The 17,815-nt window shown below is 33.3% G+C and overlaps 1 protein-coding gene across 2 annotated transcripts in view; it reads right to left on the minus strand.

Annotated features, from left to right (window-relative positions):
* Positions 1–253: 253 nt before the first annotated feature.
* LOC123558598 (uncharacterized) overlaps positions 254–17,815 on the minus strand; it is a 56,700-nt gene continuing 39,138 nt past the window's right edge. Inside the window, exons 9-10 of one of the 2 annotated variants that reach the window (XR_008371099.1) lie at positions 1,910–2,023; positions 254–697 (exon numbers count right to left, since the gene is read on the minus strand). Coding sequence is in view for 1 of the 2 variants with exons in the window: in XM_053544158.1 (XP_053400133.1) it covers positions 1,983–2,023 (41 nt within the window). In the remaining variant the exon portion in view is untranslated. Of the gene's footprint in view, positions 698–1,895; positions 2,024–17,815 lie in introns of those variants that run through there. The other variant, XM_053544158.1, reaches the window with a different exon arrangement.

Genomic DNA, 17,815 nt, shown 5'->3' on the forward strand with positions numbered 1-17,815 from the left:
TGTATTATCCCTACAAACGTTTTCAATACTACACTTAACCTACGCCAATCGTTCTAATACGTTGATAAAAGGACTGCATAACATCTTAATTTCAAAGACGTTTTGAAAGCGTTTCTGAAACTACTTAACAATCGGTTTGAAAACGTGTTTAGATACATACATTTTTAATACTGCACTGAAGTATTTGCCAGACGTTTTTATATGTTTATAAAATGTTTTCAATGCTTCATTAAAACAGTAATTACCAAGACGCTTGGAAAAAACATTTTTAAAGCTGTTTTGAAAAATTGTTTTCAATACTGCATTAAAGCGTTTTCCAATCGCTTATAATATATTGCGAAAATGTTGTCAAGAATACGTGAAAATCACTTTTTATAAAACATTAGCGTTTAAAGCCACTGGCAACCATTCTGAAATATGTTTAGATACAGACAATACAGTACTGCTCTAAAGCGTTTGTTAATCGTTTTTCTTACGTTGGTTTTTCTTATATTAAAGTCAAAATTACTAAAATGTTTTGAAAACTCTTCTAAAACCTTGTTGCAACTGTTTTGGAATTTATCGAAGTGCACAACCATGGGACGAAAGCTCTGCGCTGGGAAAATCACATCCAGGCGAGTGAAGACAAATGAACCTCGGGTATTGTACTTCCGGGTCGTGACAGCATCACAAGGTAAAAGTCGTCTGGCGGAAGAAGCTAAAATATATAACATATGGTAAGCACCATAGCAAAACAAATAAGTCAGGGCATAAAACTGCTCCTTTGGGTACACCATACCTCCGTAGGCTCCCATAAATAACACGTGCTACTTATATGAAATATATGTGCTACTAAGTTTATACGTCACGTGATTAAAAAACGTCACTGCTTACTTCCATTATTTCTAAAATTAATTACTTAAAAGTCTAAAGTTAAAGTATGGAAAAGATATGAAAAGTTTATGATGAAACATTATAGATACGGAAATGACAAACTGCAGCTATTATTTACAACTACAAATTAACAAAATTTAATGCAATTCACACGTTATACAATAGCTGGTATCAATATAATATCAAATGCAGTACAACAAAACGGACATTGTATGTATATAGACTAGCACACAATAATTTCAAATTACAATAACATGTTACATACATGGTACTAGACTTGCCACATAGATTTAACATTACAATGCAATGCATTATCGGCGTTCCATAATTAACAACGAAATGTTTGACATATGTTTTTGACAAAGAGTACTTTACAATTATCATGTTACACAAATTTCAGTACAAATCTTTCAGCTTATATAAACGAAACATTTTAGACTCCTCTTTCAAAATAATTTACAAAAGTCTGAAAAATTTACTAAATTATCCTGACATACCGAAACTAGCCAAAATCACATGCCGAAAAGTAAACGTTACAAAATTCTGTAGAATGAACAAAAATTTACCAAATAAAAATCGTAATTCAAAAATCATACAAAAATCTAACAAATAAACTTCTTACCTCGATCGAGCATAAATCTCTATCAAGAAAAATAAATTTGACGTAGATTCTTCTAATGTCAAAATGTGGTGTGCGCTAGGCATATCTAGCCCAGTCTATTTGTAGGGTAATGTCCCGCCAAATACTAAATTTCATGGGACGATATAGCCGGGAAATCTGATTACTTTGGTGCGGATTGAAATTGACAATTTAAGGCCCGTTATAATGGTTTTAGGGATAAAATCATGAATTACAGTACTGAAGTTTATAAAATACCAACTTTCTTATTACTTAACCAAATTTAATAAAATGTACATGGAAATTTAAGTTATATAATATAGAAAAACATCCCGTATGTCAGTTTGTGACACCAAGTGCTTTATATGCGGCAGGGTATAGTCGTTCCGCGACGTCTGGTGAATAAACTTGACAAACCTTGTTGCAAAGGAGTTTAAAATGCGGTAACAGTCATTCGAATCGTGCAAAATCTTCTCACGTGGTATTCGCCTTACAAGTATCCGTGGCGTAGATCACTACTCATGAGCTTGCCTATAAAGAAGTATTTGTGTAAAATTATTGCTACATACAATGCATATTACTTCATGAAATGGTTTATACATCTTCATTATGTAATATTTAGTCTATGAAATATCTCCGTCATGGTATATAACATGAAAATAGGACTGGAAAATTGTTTGGGTGGCTCGATAGCTTATAATAACTTGTAGAACAAAATCACTGTAACTGTTAGTCTAAGGTTCAAGTTTCAAGTCTCGTTTTGGCAGCACATTGTCTCACACATTTATCTTGTTCTTATTTCAGATCCAAGTAAATGACAGGCAAATAACGGAGAGGAGTCTGATTGAAGGCCATTTTACTGACATAACACACGTTAAGGTTACCAGCCACACTACTGTATCTATTTGCCGTTTTGAGTTCAGGGAGCGTAATTAGAATTGGTACAGTGAAGCGCAATTAGAATTGGTAGACAATATAGCTTTACAAAATAATGCCACGTTTTGATTCTTATCGTTTATGTATCTTAGTTCGAAGTGAGTGAATCAATTTACAGATTCTCTGAAAATAGTAATGTAAGTTACTATTTGTGTCAAGAAGTTGTGCTACTTATTTGTCTGTTATCTAAAATTTCTTACTAGCCGCCAACGTTACCTTATTAATGAACAGGCGAATAAGCATACACTTCCGAACCGTTAAGCTTCTGCAGACTATTACATAACATAGGCAGACAAGGGAATCGGGAATAATCTTTATTTGTATAATTAATTACTAAGATTTAAAGAATGTCATATAAGAAATTGTAATTTATCAGTCAATGCTAATTTTGTCATAAACAGAAGTGCAACTAATTGTAATTGAGATCAATTCTTGTTTCAAGTTCTTAATCTAACTTTAAGCTGGAAACCACAAATATTTTTTAATTCTTTGAAGTATTCTTGAACCAAATGAAACGTTTATATAAGATTTCATTGATGTTGAATTGTGAAATACGTCAATAAACGTTATCACTTTTCCTTTTTGTAGGACTACCGTTATTATAAACTGTAAAAATATTTTACTAAATTTTACTGTCCTAACTCATTTCAAGTTTTAAAATCTAATAGTATATAAAAGCCTGACTTTCAAAGTATTGGCATTTAATAACTAAAATTCTTGGCCATGGCAATTTTACAATTATAAGGAGTGAAATTACAAACGTTTTATTAAAAGAGGACTATTTTGAGACACGACGCATCTTAGGTGGTCAGTCCTTTTTATTATTGGATGCTACGTTTTTTTCTTTTACTGTATCTGACGGGCCAGGTAGAACACTCCATGATAGGCAGTTTGTAAATCCCAATTGGACTCTGATGCTTTGATATCTGTCTTCTGACCTGTTTGTTCGGGCCCTTCATGGTGTTTCCCTTGTTGCTGTGTCTTTTGCAAAAAAGGCATGGAGTGCATGCGTATATGGTTGGTCAGGTAATTGGTATAATCAATTACATGAGCATTGTTGTGTTTCACCTGTCCAACCTTTTGATATTATTGTGTGTATCAGGGATTCACCTGACATGGATAACTTTAATTGACTCTGTCCTGTAACTTTGGAATAAGATGATGGACAAGAATGGGGTTTGGTGCGCAACATGAACCACTTTATACTCATCAGTGATGTTTTTGCGATGACCTTCCCAAGGCAATGCTCCATGTCGTTCCTTTATTGTTTATGTTGTACTATTGGTATGATTATCTAAGTTTGTCTATGTACAGATGTGTAAATTTCAACCATTTACACATCCATACATACACTGATGTTTTGTATCGTTTTGGGGAAGCTGCGTTCTTTAATCCTGCATGATCTTATATTAGTCTGTCTTTTATCTTTTGTTTTTCTTTTTCATATCACATCCAGTAAAAGTGGCATAAGTATCTGTTCCCTTCCTTTTAGCCATGTTTAAGCTGTTTCTTATGATGAAATCAAACTTTAATGTTTTCGGTAGAAAAGTCCATTTACATAATATTACATGAAATGAAACATTGTAATTAGTCTAAGAAAATAACCACCAAGCTATGAAAATAGTACAATGGTATGAATAATATAAAAATGTCTGACTGAACAAAGAGCCAGATTTTAACAACTATTTTCAGAAAAAAACTCCATTAGCAAAGATAAAATAGCAATTTACTGTTACATGTAACAATAAGATGTCTGTTGTCTGTTAATAAAAAACAGAGCTAATTAAGTACTTGTATATAACACCATTTGTGAACTTTTTATAAAGCTTGTTTATGTTTGTAAGAAGAACTTTGTTTAAAAACGATCTTCAAAGACAAAAGAGTAACAATGGGAATCGGAAAGTTGTGAAAATAACATATTTTAAGTGTATTCTACTAAGACTGAGAAGTATGTCCGAATACAGTAAACCTCGCTTATAAGGAACAGCTTGGGACCTTTAAAAATTGTTCCTTATAACCGAGGTTCCTTGTATCCGTATAGCGAACTAATTCCTTATAACCGAGGTTTGTATAACGAACACAATTTGTATAGCGAACACTATTTGACTGACGTTTGAAAAGGGCTCCGGGTCGACCATGAATCTTTATGTGAGAAAGTTGTGAGTCTAGTACCGGTCCTTTCCTAGAGAGATCGTAAGGTAAACTGACTGCGTGTATATGACTGAAATAGTGTTGAAACACGGCGTTTAAACCTAAACTAATCCAAAATGTACGTCGGTAAGAATGACGTGATTTGTGTTTATTTTTTGTCGGCTATTTCTATCTTCTTTTTTTAGGAGAGCAATACATTATGATTTTAAGATATGTTGCAGCCCTTACCTTGCTCGACAGCATGTTATGTGAATAGGCATCAATACTAATATAAAATAATTGTTCAAATAATTAACAAAAAATATTAAATTAGACTACCAATTAAAATTTAAAAGTAGGGTGTTTATGACATACAGTACATTACGACTAGACAACGGCGCCATACATACGGACTAAAGTGTAAATTATACCTATAGTTTTGCTATTGACCATTTTAGCACCTGCTATAAATTTTACAATTGAAAATTTGGTAAACTGGACTGTTTGCCATTGTTAATCACGCGTAATTAACACATATATTTAGGATAGTATGACATGACCGTGTCCACGACTGATTTTCGTTCACTATTGTTAACATGAAATACCTGATGCATTTAGCTCTCAAACATGATCTCGAGTTAATATAAGTTAATGATGATATTATTTATTTTCTTTTCATTATATCCGTGAAATAACAAACTAAAGATCGTAGAAATGAAATAATATGTGTTTATTCATGTGCACATTTTTTAAGCATTTCTCCTGTTTATTTTCAGTTTTCAATAATTTTTATTCTTTATGTCTGTTCGCTATAACCGAAGGGTATTCCATTGAATTTCGTACTTTGGGACTAGAAAAAGTGTTCCTTATAACCGAGTGTTCCTTATAACCGAGTTCCCTATAACCGAGGATTTTTACATTGAATAAAGAAGGAATTAGATCGGGGAATTGAAAACTGTTCCTTATAACCGAGTGTTCCTTATATCCGAGTTCCTTATAAGTGAGGTTTACTGTAAACATGTTTTATTTAAACAAATAAATAAATAAAAAAATAACTTTTTAGTCCAGATTTCAGTGCATGAGTGCAAAGTTTATATTTTTGACCTTTTTGCAAAATTTAATGTTTTTAATAATCATTTACTCACTTCTTATTTCATTAGTTTGAATGCAGTCTCTAAAATAATTATTTTAGCTTTCCTCACTTGGAATTGCATTCAGTTGTCATTGTAAGTCAGGGAACTTAGCAGTTTTGTTGGTGTATTATGGATAACAAAGAAATTATCATGTGATACATGTAGCATAAAATTCCATTCGTAAAAAAAAACACTTGTTTTGATCAGGTTTTTTTTTATTTCATATTTCATCATATTCAAGTTGACTTTTGGATACAAAATCACGGGAGTTTACGTTTTCTGTAAAAAGTCATCAATTGTGTAGAAATACTAATCACTCTCTTTCTTTACATGTTTTTTTAAACTCGTTGTTGTTGTTTACTGTTCAAAGTGTGTGGTATGTTTTGTAACTAATATTAACTAATATTAATTATTTAAAGGGAGAGACAGGTACTTATCCATGGAAAAGATCCGTTATTTATATTTCTAACACGACACGATTTGTTTCCCTATTAAACAAAGAAGACTGTGTGCTATTTTCATAGCAACAATTGGCTGTTTGTACGTCACAATTATTACGTTATAACGTCAAATGTCATGGCGGCACGCTGGAAAAAAAACACAAGAAACAGGCAAATATTTGGTTGTTGTCGTAAAGAATGATCATAATAATCATTGATAACGTGCTAGAATCAAAATAATAATTTTCAAAGTGATTGGCTCTTGAATAAGATCATTGTCGTTTAGAGGGCTGCACCCTCATGATATAATTCCTTCACATCTGTAAATCACTGTTTGGAATATATTATTTCTTAAATACCATATTGCTCAGCTATATAAAGTATCTAGAAATGTGTCAAACAATCCCTTGCAGTAAAAAGTCGTTTTCTTGAAAAACGAAAACACATGATAAATCGGCAAAATAAATGTTATTTTCATATTTGGATCAGAGGCGTACTTGCTAGCAAGTTTGGATGCATTCGTAGCGATCTGGGTTTTATCTTTTTTAAACTTTTTATCAGTACCTTGTTCCATCCATTCAACGCAGGAACTTTCGACTATCCACGTTTTAAAGAACACATTTTCTTTTACTATTTAATTTTGTACCCTGATGAATATAGAAAAAGATGTTTCCATGAAAATTCTATGAAATTTATTTAAAGTCATCTATTTCACAATAATTATTTAATTGTCATGTGTTATTAGCTGCACCGTATATATTAGACATTTACTTGCAATGTGTTATTAGGTATGCCTTATAGATTTAATGTGATATTAGCTATGCCTTATAGATTTAATGAGTTACCTGTCATGTGTTATTAGGTATGCCTTATAGATTTAATGAGTTACCTGCCATGTGATATTAGCTATGCCTTATAGATTTAATGAGTTACATGTCTTGTGTTATTAGCTATGCCTTATAGATTTAATGAGTTACCTGACATGTGATATTAGCTATGCCTTATAGATTTAATGAGCTACCTGTCATGTGTTATAAGCTATGCCTTATAGGTTTAATGAGTTATCTGCCATGTGTTCTTAGCAATACTTGTTAGATTAAGTGATACACCTGTATTGTCTTTATAGATTTATAGTTTTTCAACTGTTTAGTTGTGACTTAACCTCCGAATTAAGCCGTGCTGTATATATTTACAACGACTTAGTCAGCAGGTGAATATCGGGACACGAGAAAAATTAAACCTTCGTTTGGATTTTTCTACTTTAAGCGGTGTCAGCAATGAATTATCTTTAAGAAAAAACTGAGGCGGAATATTTAAATATAGTTGAAAATTTTTTAACAAGAGGTCATTGGGAAAATGTTGAATATAGAGAGATTGGGTCAGCCTCTGTCGCATGTAACAAATAAACCTTATTTAAATAGATTTCGTCGGCTTGGATTAGCTGGAAAAATATACGGGTGGACACCACGGAAGTGTCATGATCAGCGCTTAAAATTTTATCTACACCAACGTGTTCTTCACATTTCATTTTTGACGTATCTTTAAAATGTTTGTAGGAAAATGCACATAGTGAAGTAGCATCAGCACAATAATACAATTGTGATATAAAATAATGTTTTTAAGAAACGTCTTACAGAACAGACTCTCAAAGAAAAGAATGACCTCCACTTTTCTGTGACCTAAATCTTTGAACTACTGACCCCCAAAACAATGGAGTTTATCTTCTGACCACTGACAATCAACCTATGAAAATTGAAAACTGATTTTCAGCTCAAGGCCAACGCGACCTTGACCTTTGAGCAACCGACCTCAAAATCAATAAGGGCCGTCTGCCGGTCACGACCAACCTGCCTATCGCGCTTGAGGTTCCTATGTCAAAGCATTCTAAACTTATCATTTGGAATCCAAGGGGACGGACGGAGAGACGGACAGTCCAGTCACTATATTCCGCCTTATTCCGTGGATGGTGTGGGGGTGGCATAAAATGTTTCACGGGAAGATATATATGATACAACGTAAGGCAAATATCAAATTGTATGTAAAATAGGGGTAAGACGCTTCGCTGAATGTATTAACCGGTTTATGGTGAGTGACGAAGGCTAAGCCAATACATTGCAAATATACTCGCCGAGTTTTAGTAAAAATCCATTAGAATGCAAGGTTTAGCGACGACTTAATTATTACTGGTCTAAACCTTCGTTGGTGCTAGAGTTGAACTGACCAATAGTGAATAACCTGTCAGGTAAACCCAGACAAGTTTTAAGTCGGCAAGACATTAAACAATACTACATAAGCGCTGAATATTGATTTTATTAAACTATTTGTGTTATAAGCTATGCTGTATAAACTTAATGATTACCTGCTATTTGTTATACAACATTATTTTCCTTCATAATGTCGATGTTTAGGTTTTCCTTTTTGCATAATATTTATAGTCAGCTAGAGTCTTCTATTAAACAAGGTCTTTTATATGAATTTCAAAGTGGCTTTAGATGTAATTACTCCACTGACTCATGCCTTATTCACTTGTCCGACCATTTCAAAAATCAAAACTCCAAAGGTCTGTATACAGGAATGATCATGTTGGATCTCCAGAAGCTTTTGACACAGTGGACCATATAATTCTATGTGACAAATTAAAAGAAATGGGTGTGGAGTCAGTTGAGTTGGTTTCATTCTTATCTGTCCGGTCGTAAACAAACAGTCAATGCGAATAATTCTATGTCAGATTTTATGAATATTTCATGCGGTGTTCCAAAAGGAAGCATACTTGCATATGTCAATGATATGAGTATTAGTATTAGTAATAAATGCAAATTAATTTTATATGCAGATGATAGTGCATTCCTATTTTCTCATAAAGATCCAGAGGTAATTGAAAATGTTCTAGGAAGAGAGCTTGAAAACTGTAGTAAATGGTTAGTTGACAACAAATTATCTCTGCATCTTGGCAAAACTGAATGTATCTTGTTTGGTTCTAAAAGAAAACTAGCAAAGGTTGACAAATTCAATGTATTTTGTAATGGTCATACCATAGAATCACAAAAATCTGTTAAATATCTTTTAAGTGTATTAGACAATGATCTTTCCGCTACATCAACAGTTAACAATATTGTTAAAAAAATAAATTCTATACTGAAATTTTTGTATAGGCAAATAACTGTTTAAACATGAATATGAGAAAGAATTTATGTAATTCTTTAATACAATGTCATTTTGACTATGCCTCTTCATCTTGGTATAGTGGTATTTCAAAATAGTTGAAAAATAGATTACAAGTGACTCAAAACAAAGTTATCAGGTTTATCTGTGGTAATGATTATAAGAGATCTTTGAAAGTGTCAGATTTTTGTAATATTGGATGGCTTAATATTGAAAACAGAGTCAAACAACTGAGGCTCAATCAAATTTTTAATAATAGTTGTCCAGCATATTTGCACAATAACTTCTCTCTTGTCTCTAAGAAACATTCTTAGAATTGTAGACATAATGTTAACAGCTTTCATGTACCTCAGGTTGACAGTTCTACATCGACTACTTTTTATTTTCAAGCTATAAATGACTGGAATAGCCTTCCAAATAACATAAAATGTTTAAAAAATAAGTATACCTTTAAAAAAGCAGTCAAACTGGAACTCATTGAATGTATGAAATGTGCTGAAAAATTACATTTTATCTTTTATTAGTTGTATGATATTATTTTATCAATATGTGTGCAATATTTCTAGATTTATTCTCTGATATGTATGTCATAATTGAATATAACTGTGATACTTGTAATAATTAGGGTTTTCTTTGATAGACAAATACAAATGTACATGTAACTCTAGATTTAGATTTTCTTTTATGATAGTAAGAGTTGTCTTTCTTAGAACAATGTTGTTTTTAAAACAGCCAATATTTTGTACCTTGATAATTTTTCACAAAGACCCCATTGGAAATAAGTAGAAATACTTTATGGCTTATCCTGTGATATATATGTCACAAAATTTATTTTATTTATTATATAAAAGAGCTAGTCCATTTTTGTCCTTAATATCTGAGATATAAAACATAGCTATTTCTGCGATATAATTGAATGTATGTTTTGTAATTATGTTGGTTTTTATAATGTGATATTTGTAATATTTATATTCATGACATATATATTCACGAATAATTCTATTTTCCACGATAAAAAAAATCGTGTTTAATTTATTCAGAAACATGTTAAATGTACAATAAATGTATTTCATAATCAGACTTAATTCAGCAAAATAAACACACATGTTTGATATACAGTTGTTGATGAAATAAAACTGTGATATGAAAATTTGAATATGATATATACTGAACAGCAAAAGAAACCATCCAGTTTCATAACTTGGGTATTTTTTATTTCAAAGCTTTAATTTATAAATCACTTGTGTTTTTCATATCACATTACACTTGAAGAACTCCACGTGTGATTATTTTTTTTAAAATCAATCAACCGTGAAGTTAGTAGTCCCAAAATAGCCGTTTTGCATGAAATTCACGTGCGTCTTTAATTATCAATTTTCTTTGTTAAAGTTTATTGTCATTGTTCGAAAAACAGCATAAAGGTTTAAAAATATTGTTGGTTGCACCGCACGACTGAATCAAATTTAGCGCGAGCGCCTAATTGGGATGTTACAATGCAAATGACGTGCAGAAGAAATAGCCTTTCAAACGGCTATTGTGGGACTACTGACTTCACGGTTGATTGAGTTTTAAAAAATTATCACGTGAAGATCTCCAAGTGTACTTTTGGTACAAAGAAACAATTCAAATTTGAAAATTAATTTTTTATTTCAAAATATACCAGTTATACATCTGGATAGTTTCTTTTGCTGTTCAGTATATAAATCAGCATTAATGAACGAAAGTGACTAACGCGACATATAACGGATTACTTGCGAACCGACTGTAAAAACTACTTACATTTTGACAAAAAAAAATGCAGATTTTAATTAGTTCAGTTAATCTATTACAATAAATGCACTAACATTTCAATGACATGTCTAACTGCAGCGGTTTAACTGAAATTGCTTTTACAATAAAATTATTTTATCATTTACGATTCCACTGGAATAATACTTGTTTCAAACCATCGAACACTTTAGACGAAGTATTGATTTTCTTTTTAGTTTGGTTTCAAGACTGACAACTCAAATGATTCCCTGTTATTATTTTTTTCATAAAATACAAAGTTTCCTGTAACATTTCTTTCTTGTATTTATTCCATGGTTTTCATATTATAAAATAAATCATAGATGAATACGGAATATGTAACAACATACAAACATTACGTGGTAATTATTCATAAAACTTTTTAATAGGAAAGTCTTAAAATACACTAAAAAGTGATGTTTGTCATATCTTTAAATTGGTTAGTACTTATGTAGGTATTGTAATTCTTTCAATGCTTTTTCAGACAATAAATTTTGAATCTCTTCTGCTTTGTTTTCTTTCCCCTTTGAAGTGCACACTCTAAGTGATCATTATAGTGGATATAAAAAGGTGTTTAACAGTAACTAGTACTTCGGATCACGCATCTTAATCCTCATAAACTGCCTAATGATTAAGTCCTGCTAATTATACTTGCACCCAAATTGTTTACAAAGTGTATACTCTCCGACACAATTCGTTGGGCATATAGTTGCCGCATTGTCCGTTCGTGCGTTCATCAAGAGTTCAAAAGGTTTATTTCCCTTTCCTTGTCTGATCTACGTATAAATCAGTATTATAGGAGTCTATTTGGCATCAATACTGCGCATGCGCGGCGGCCATCTTGGATCTATGACGTCATGCGCAGCGGCCATTTTGAATTTTATTTTTAGAATGACATCATTTTTCTATTTTAACAATGACTTCACAATGTTATAAATAGAAACAATTGTAATAAATCTATTTTAAGACTTTCATACTGAGAAGTACTTCATGTTCTATTGATAGAAATGTCTCCCGGAAGTATACAGAGCTGACTTGTATACACACTTTAGGGCGTGGTCGCGCACATTGAGGGTCAGGTGCTCAGCCCTAGACGGGTAGATAACATGAAAACAAAAAACTATACATAAATTATGTTCTATTAATAATCGTATAGATTTATCTATAACATAAATGAATAAATACATTGTATGTTAAACAAAGAACTTATTAAAAATAATTTAAAGCAAAATATTTATTACAATATTTTTAATTAAAAACATTAAGATTTATTTAAGATAGCTACGTTAGAAGTAACGTTAACTGAAAATAAAAGACTACTTTTTGTCGACGATGTTTCCTCTTTGGCGTCCACTGACAAAATGACTCCAATCATAAGCGTACTATCCCTAAATGCGCATGCTCGGACCTATTTTTACAATGACTTCATAAGCTATATTTAGATAAGGTCATGAGTGCATCAAACGTGATCATGGCCACAATGTCTAGCGGATGCATTGACAAAGGCCTATTGATCTGTCCAAGTTAATCCGTGTATTGAGTACGGGAAGGGAAGCGACACCAGGTCTGGGTCACATATGGACCGAAGTGCCTCTTTCATACCATCAATAATATGATGTTAAAGAACATTTTGACAGTTTTCTAAAAAAAATGCCAACATTTTCAATGACCATCTAGAGTTTTAGAACCAGTAAAGGACTGTTTGAAAAGGTTGCTAAAAATCATCAAAAACAAGACGTTTCTGGGTCCATTTTTACAGTTTGAGTATCTGACATTTTTGAAAAGCTTATAGGGTACACTTTGCCATAACCTAGGTGCCAACCGGAAATGAAGTCATTAAATTAAGTCATCGTACAGGCTCGGGACTGGTACCATTAGAAAGATCCTTTCGAGTAGGCTCGGAAAATATGTACTATTATGGGTCTATCTCTATCCGTTTTCCTGATATTAAGGTTAAAACCGGAATCATTCATCCGGACACACTCGGTCTCACGCCTTTAGTATTAAAGATAACTTAGGCATGTTGGGTATCTAACCGAAAGTCTCGACGAGAACTATAAGTTGGTACACTTAAACCGGAAATGAAATCAATCATGCGTAAATTTCACATTTCTGCGCGTTCCTAGACTCGAACCTGCTTAAGTGAGATATCGTAGGAAAGGTCTCGTCCAACAGATTCGGAAAATGTATGCTTTGATAATCGTATTTCCAAAAGGGACCAAAAAAAATGAGCCGAAATCACTCAAGCGTTAAAACCCTGCTAACTCCTTCATAATTCAACTAAAGCTAGGCATGTAGGGTATCTAACCCATGGTCTCGATAAGTACTATAAGGCAATAAACTTAAACCTCAAATGAAACCACTCATGCGTAAAATAGAATGCTTTAAACTCTTTTTTGTATATAAAAAGAACCATTTGAGAGAAAATGTTTAATAAGGATACTGTCTATGGCTTGATCAATCATAAAAATAAAGGGCATTAAAACGATATGAGAATAATTGATATTCTTTTTGTAAAATGAAATTATAAGATAAGATATTACATACTCTTCGATATCTCGCGCTAAAATGAACCAACATGTGTGTGACACTCTTGATACCTAAGTCTTTGCAGGATTTTACAAGACCATACATGAAATTCAACCTTTTAAATGTCAGCGGACATTAAGTATTAATATTTTTTTTGATTTGAGATCAGCTTAAGATAATATATGAAAGGGAGCTGGCCAATGTTGACTCTAATACTTTGAAAACTGTAAAAGCGATTAAATTTCGGTCAATTTTTTTACTTTTAGGTGAAACTTATAGAAACGAGTATTTTGTGTTATAAAACTTTCGTAGTCATTTAGGATGCTGTCTTAAGTTCGTATCGGTTCTAGAAAGCCTATTATGACCATTCTAGAAAATCGTCAAGACTTTCAATGAACAGAAATACAGTTAACATTGAACAATCAGTTTTTCCCATTTCGTGACACACTTTCTATTCGTCAATTCTGAGATGTTAATTTCATGTGATAGAATTCATGAAAATCTTTCATTTACATCCCCCATTCTCGATTCGATTTTCAACCGTTATCGAGTTATGACGTAACAACGATTTTTAAACCCTCTTTTTTTTAATTTCCAATAAACTCTTGAAATAGGTAGCATTTGAAAGATATCGTCGCATAGGTTCAGAAAATGTATAGATATTTACCTCTATCTAAATCCGTTCTCAAGATATTGGCGTTTAAAGATTGAAGATTTGTTAAGTCATTGCAAACGTTTTTAGGCGGTAAATTCAAATTTCGCAACCAAAATTTTCAAAATGTAATTTATCCTTTATTTGTGGACCGATTTTAATGATCTTGGTGTCAGACCTAAACGCTTGACGAGAACTAACGATGGCAGGCATCCAACCGGATGAACCGGATAAATATCGATTTTCTCCTTTATTACTCAACCGAATTTACCCGTGTTTGGTACCCTACGAAAGGTTTTGACTAGTACTATTTCACTGTTTGCACTAAAAGAATATGGGGTCACTCACGCGTAAAATGCGTCAGAGTAAGCTTTCCAGATCCTTACACTTTGATATCCAAAATGGCAGTGAACGAATTTACAAGGAGGCGAAGTATAATTAATAGAGTCAAAGCAACGTTCTGATTAGTCAGTATAACTTATAGCAATGCTATGACTGGCTAGTGATATGACGCACTTTGATTGGTCACTCAGGGATCACACGCACAAGTCATATATAAGTCGTATAGGTCAAAAGTAAATTTAACCATGACTGAAGGTGTTACGAGCTACTGTATATACCAACAACTCCTCCTCCACACCTCATCCTCCTCCTCCACTCCTCCTCCTCCTCCTCCTCCACTCCTCCTCCTCTTCCTTCTCCTCTGCCCCAAGAAAGTGAAAGAATTGCTAACAGAACAGAATAAAGCAGTGTCTTTTTGATAAAAGATACTTACATTGGTTTCACAAATGCAACAGTGTCCCGTTTGCGATCAGTCTTTCTCCAGGTCTGACAACATGCGGAGACATTAACGTTATGTCCACGGAAATGACGAAGCCTCTGACAGTTTTTCACCGCCATTACAAACATGGGACATCTCAAGAGAGACGACGTTTCAACATCCATTTTCTATGGTGGTTTCAGGACCAAGTGGTTGTGGAAAAACTAATTGGACAAGAAAACTGTTATCATCAAATCTTGTAAGACCTCAGCCTCAGCGTATCATATGGTGTTTTGGACAATGGCAACCATTGTATGATGAACTTCAGCGTGAAATCCCCGGGGTCGAATTTGTACACGGTATTCCAGACTACTTAAATGATTCCCAATATATAAATGTTAGTCAAAGGAACCTGCTGGTCTTTGACGACTTGATGACTGAAGCTAAATGCGATCAAAGAATTGCTGATCTCTTTACCAAGGACAGTCACCACAGGAACATATCTGTCGTATATCTCACCCAAAATTTGTTCCCTCAAGGTAAAGCTTGTAGAGATATTGCTTTGAATACGCTGTATCTGGTGCTATTTAATAATCCTATTGACAGACAAGAAGTTGCTACATTGGCAAGAAGAATTTACCCTTCGTCTAGTAACATCTTTTTGAAACGGTTTGAACGAGCGACATCAAGACCGCACGGTTATTTGGTAAAAGACTTAAAATCGAGCACCCCAGAACAACACCGTTTACGTGAAAAAACATTTTCGAGGCGAACAATCCATAAAAGAGAAAACGAACAGATGATGAATATAAACAAGAAGACTATTTCAATGGAGAAGGATACTTATCTGACAAAAATGATGACAAGGATGAAGATGAGGAGGAGGATTATGATGACCATGATGATGATGATGATAGTGATGATGAAACAGAAAATAGGAATAATGACGCAAGCTTTGTAAAGAAACGATCTTTGATCAAGGGACCTCCCGGTAAACGTAGAAAAGGTGATATTTTAGAAGAGCGATCACGTCGTGAGATTTGCGATAAGCGTTTTCAGGATCCCCTCAGACAATCTATTGAAGAATAATTTAGAGCTAAAGTTAACAACTATACAGAACAAGGGCTCTCTTTTGAAGAAGCTTACCGTCGCACTGCTAATGACGAATTGCCTCAATTAAGAAAGAGACTCAGACAAAATTACACCATGCCAAAATGGGTTCCATAGAGGTATACGATTATAAACAAGAACAATGGGTACCGGATAAACCGGACCCAGAAAAGTGGTATCAACACTTCAAATTAGGGGTCATCTGCTGGTCACAACCAACCTATCAATTTTCCTGATCCTAGGCCCAAGCGTTCTCAAGTTATCATCTGGAAACTGTTGGATTGTTTTGTGTTACTCTGACCTTGACCTTTGACCTATTAACCTCAAAGTTAAACTTGACCCGTATTTTATCATGTTGCACATGTTTGCAAAAATTTATGATCCTAGACCTAAGCGTTCTCAAGTTATCATCCGGAAACCGTTTAACTGTTCTGGGTCACTGTGACCTTGACATTTGACCTACTGACGTAAGAGTCGAACTTGACCTGTATTCTTGATGTTACATACGTGTACCAAAATTCATGATCCTAGGCCCGTGTTCTCAAGTTATCAACTGTTTATCTGTTCTGAATCACTGTGACCTTGACCTTTGACCTTCTGATCTCAAAGTTTAACTTCACCTGTATTTTTTGATGTTACACCTGTGTACCAAAATTTATGATCCTAAGCCAAAGTATTCTAAGTTATCATCCGGAAACCGTTTAACAGTTCAGGGTCACTGTGACCTTGACTTTTGACCTACTGATCCCAAAGTCGAACCTAACCAGTATTTTCTGATGTTACATCTGTTTACCAAAAATTATTTTAATCGGTCAAGCCTTTCATGAGTTATCATCCGGTAACCATGAAAAACAACGGTCCAATCGACCACCAAGCTCATTCCTATATACCACCCCAAAAACTCCGTTTTGTGGGGGTATAAATAGGAGGTGCACAAGTTCATATCATGTTATGCAAGATTTCATCAATTTATATCAAATTCTTTTTGAGCTAGGCGTGTCATTTTTTTTCGGACACACATACACACATACGGATGGATGTACAGATACATGGAAAAGACAAATCATATGCCCCCACCATACATATTTTGACAAAGTAAGAAGCATGAAGCATGGAAATCTAGAACTGATCAAACATGTATAAAAAAATAATAGTCATGAAAACCAGTGACAAAAATATGACTGCATCTAACTAGAATCAAAGAAACAGAAAAATATGTCACATTTTATTATTCATTTAAATTTCTTGTGTATTCAACATGATATATTATATAAAGACACTTACTGTAGCATATACCATGCTATTCACATAAATCTGGGCCAGAATTTCAAACTCCACATCATCATTTTTTCCGCCAAAACAGGTGCTATTTTATTTACAAATCATGAAATTCAGTTACTACATTTAAAAATGGTAAAACAATGATGCAAACTGATTGAAAAAAACTTTAAGCAAATTCTGTAATGAAAACAATGGACCAACTGATATAAAATAATAAGTATATTCTGCAATGAAAAACAATGGTGTTTAAATGGTAAAGTGTTACTTTGATCATTGATTTCATCGATTGTTTTTCCATTTTTTGAAAAAAAAAATGCTATTCTAATGGAGAAAAGGTCATTGAAATCAGTCCAGATAAATGGTTTTTAAATTTTCTCTGAAAAAATGGTATTTCAATAGGGT

Source organism: Mercenaria mercenaria, chromosome 5 (assembly GCF_021730395.1).
Source record: "Mercenaria mercenaria strain notata chromosome 5, MADL_Memer_1, whole genome shotgun sequence".
NCBI lineage: Eukaryota > Metazoa > Mollusca > Bivalvia > Venerida > Veneridae > Mercenaria > Mercenaria mercenaria.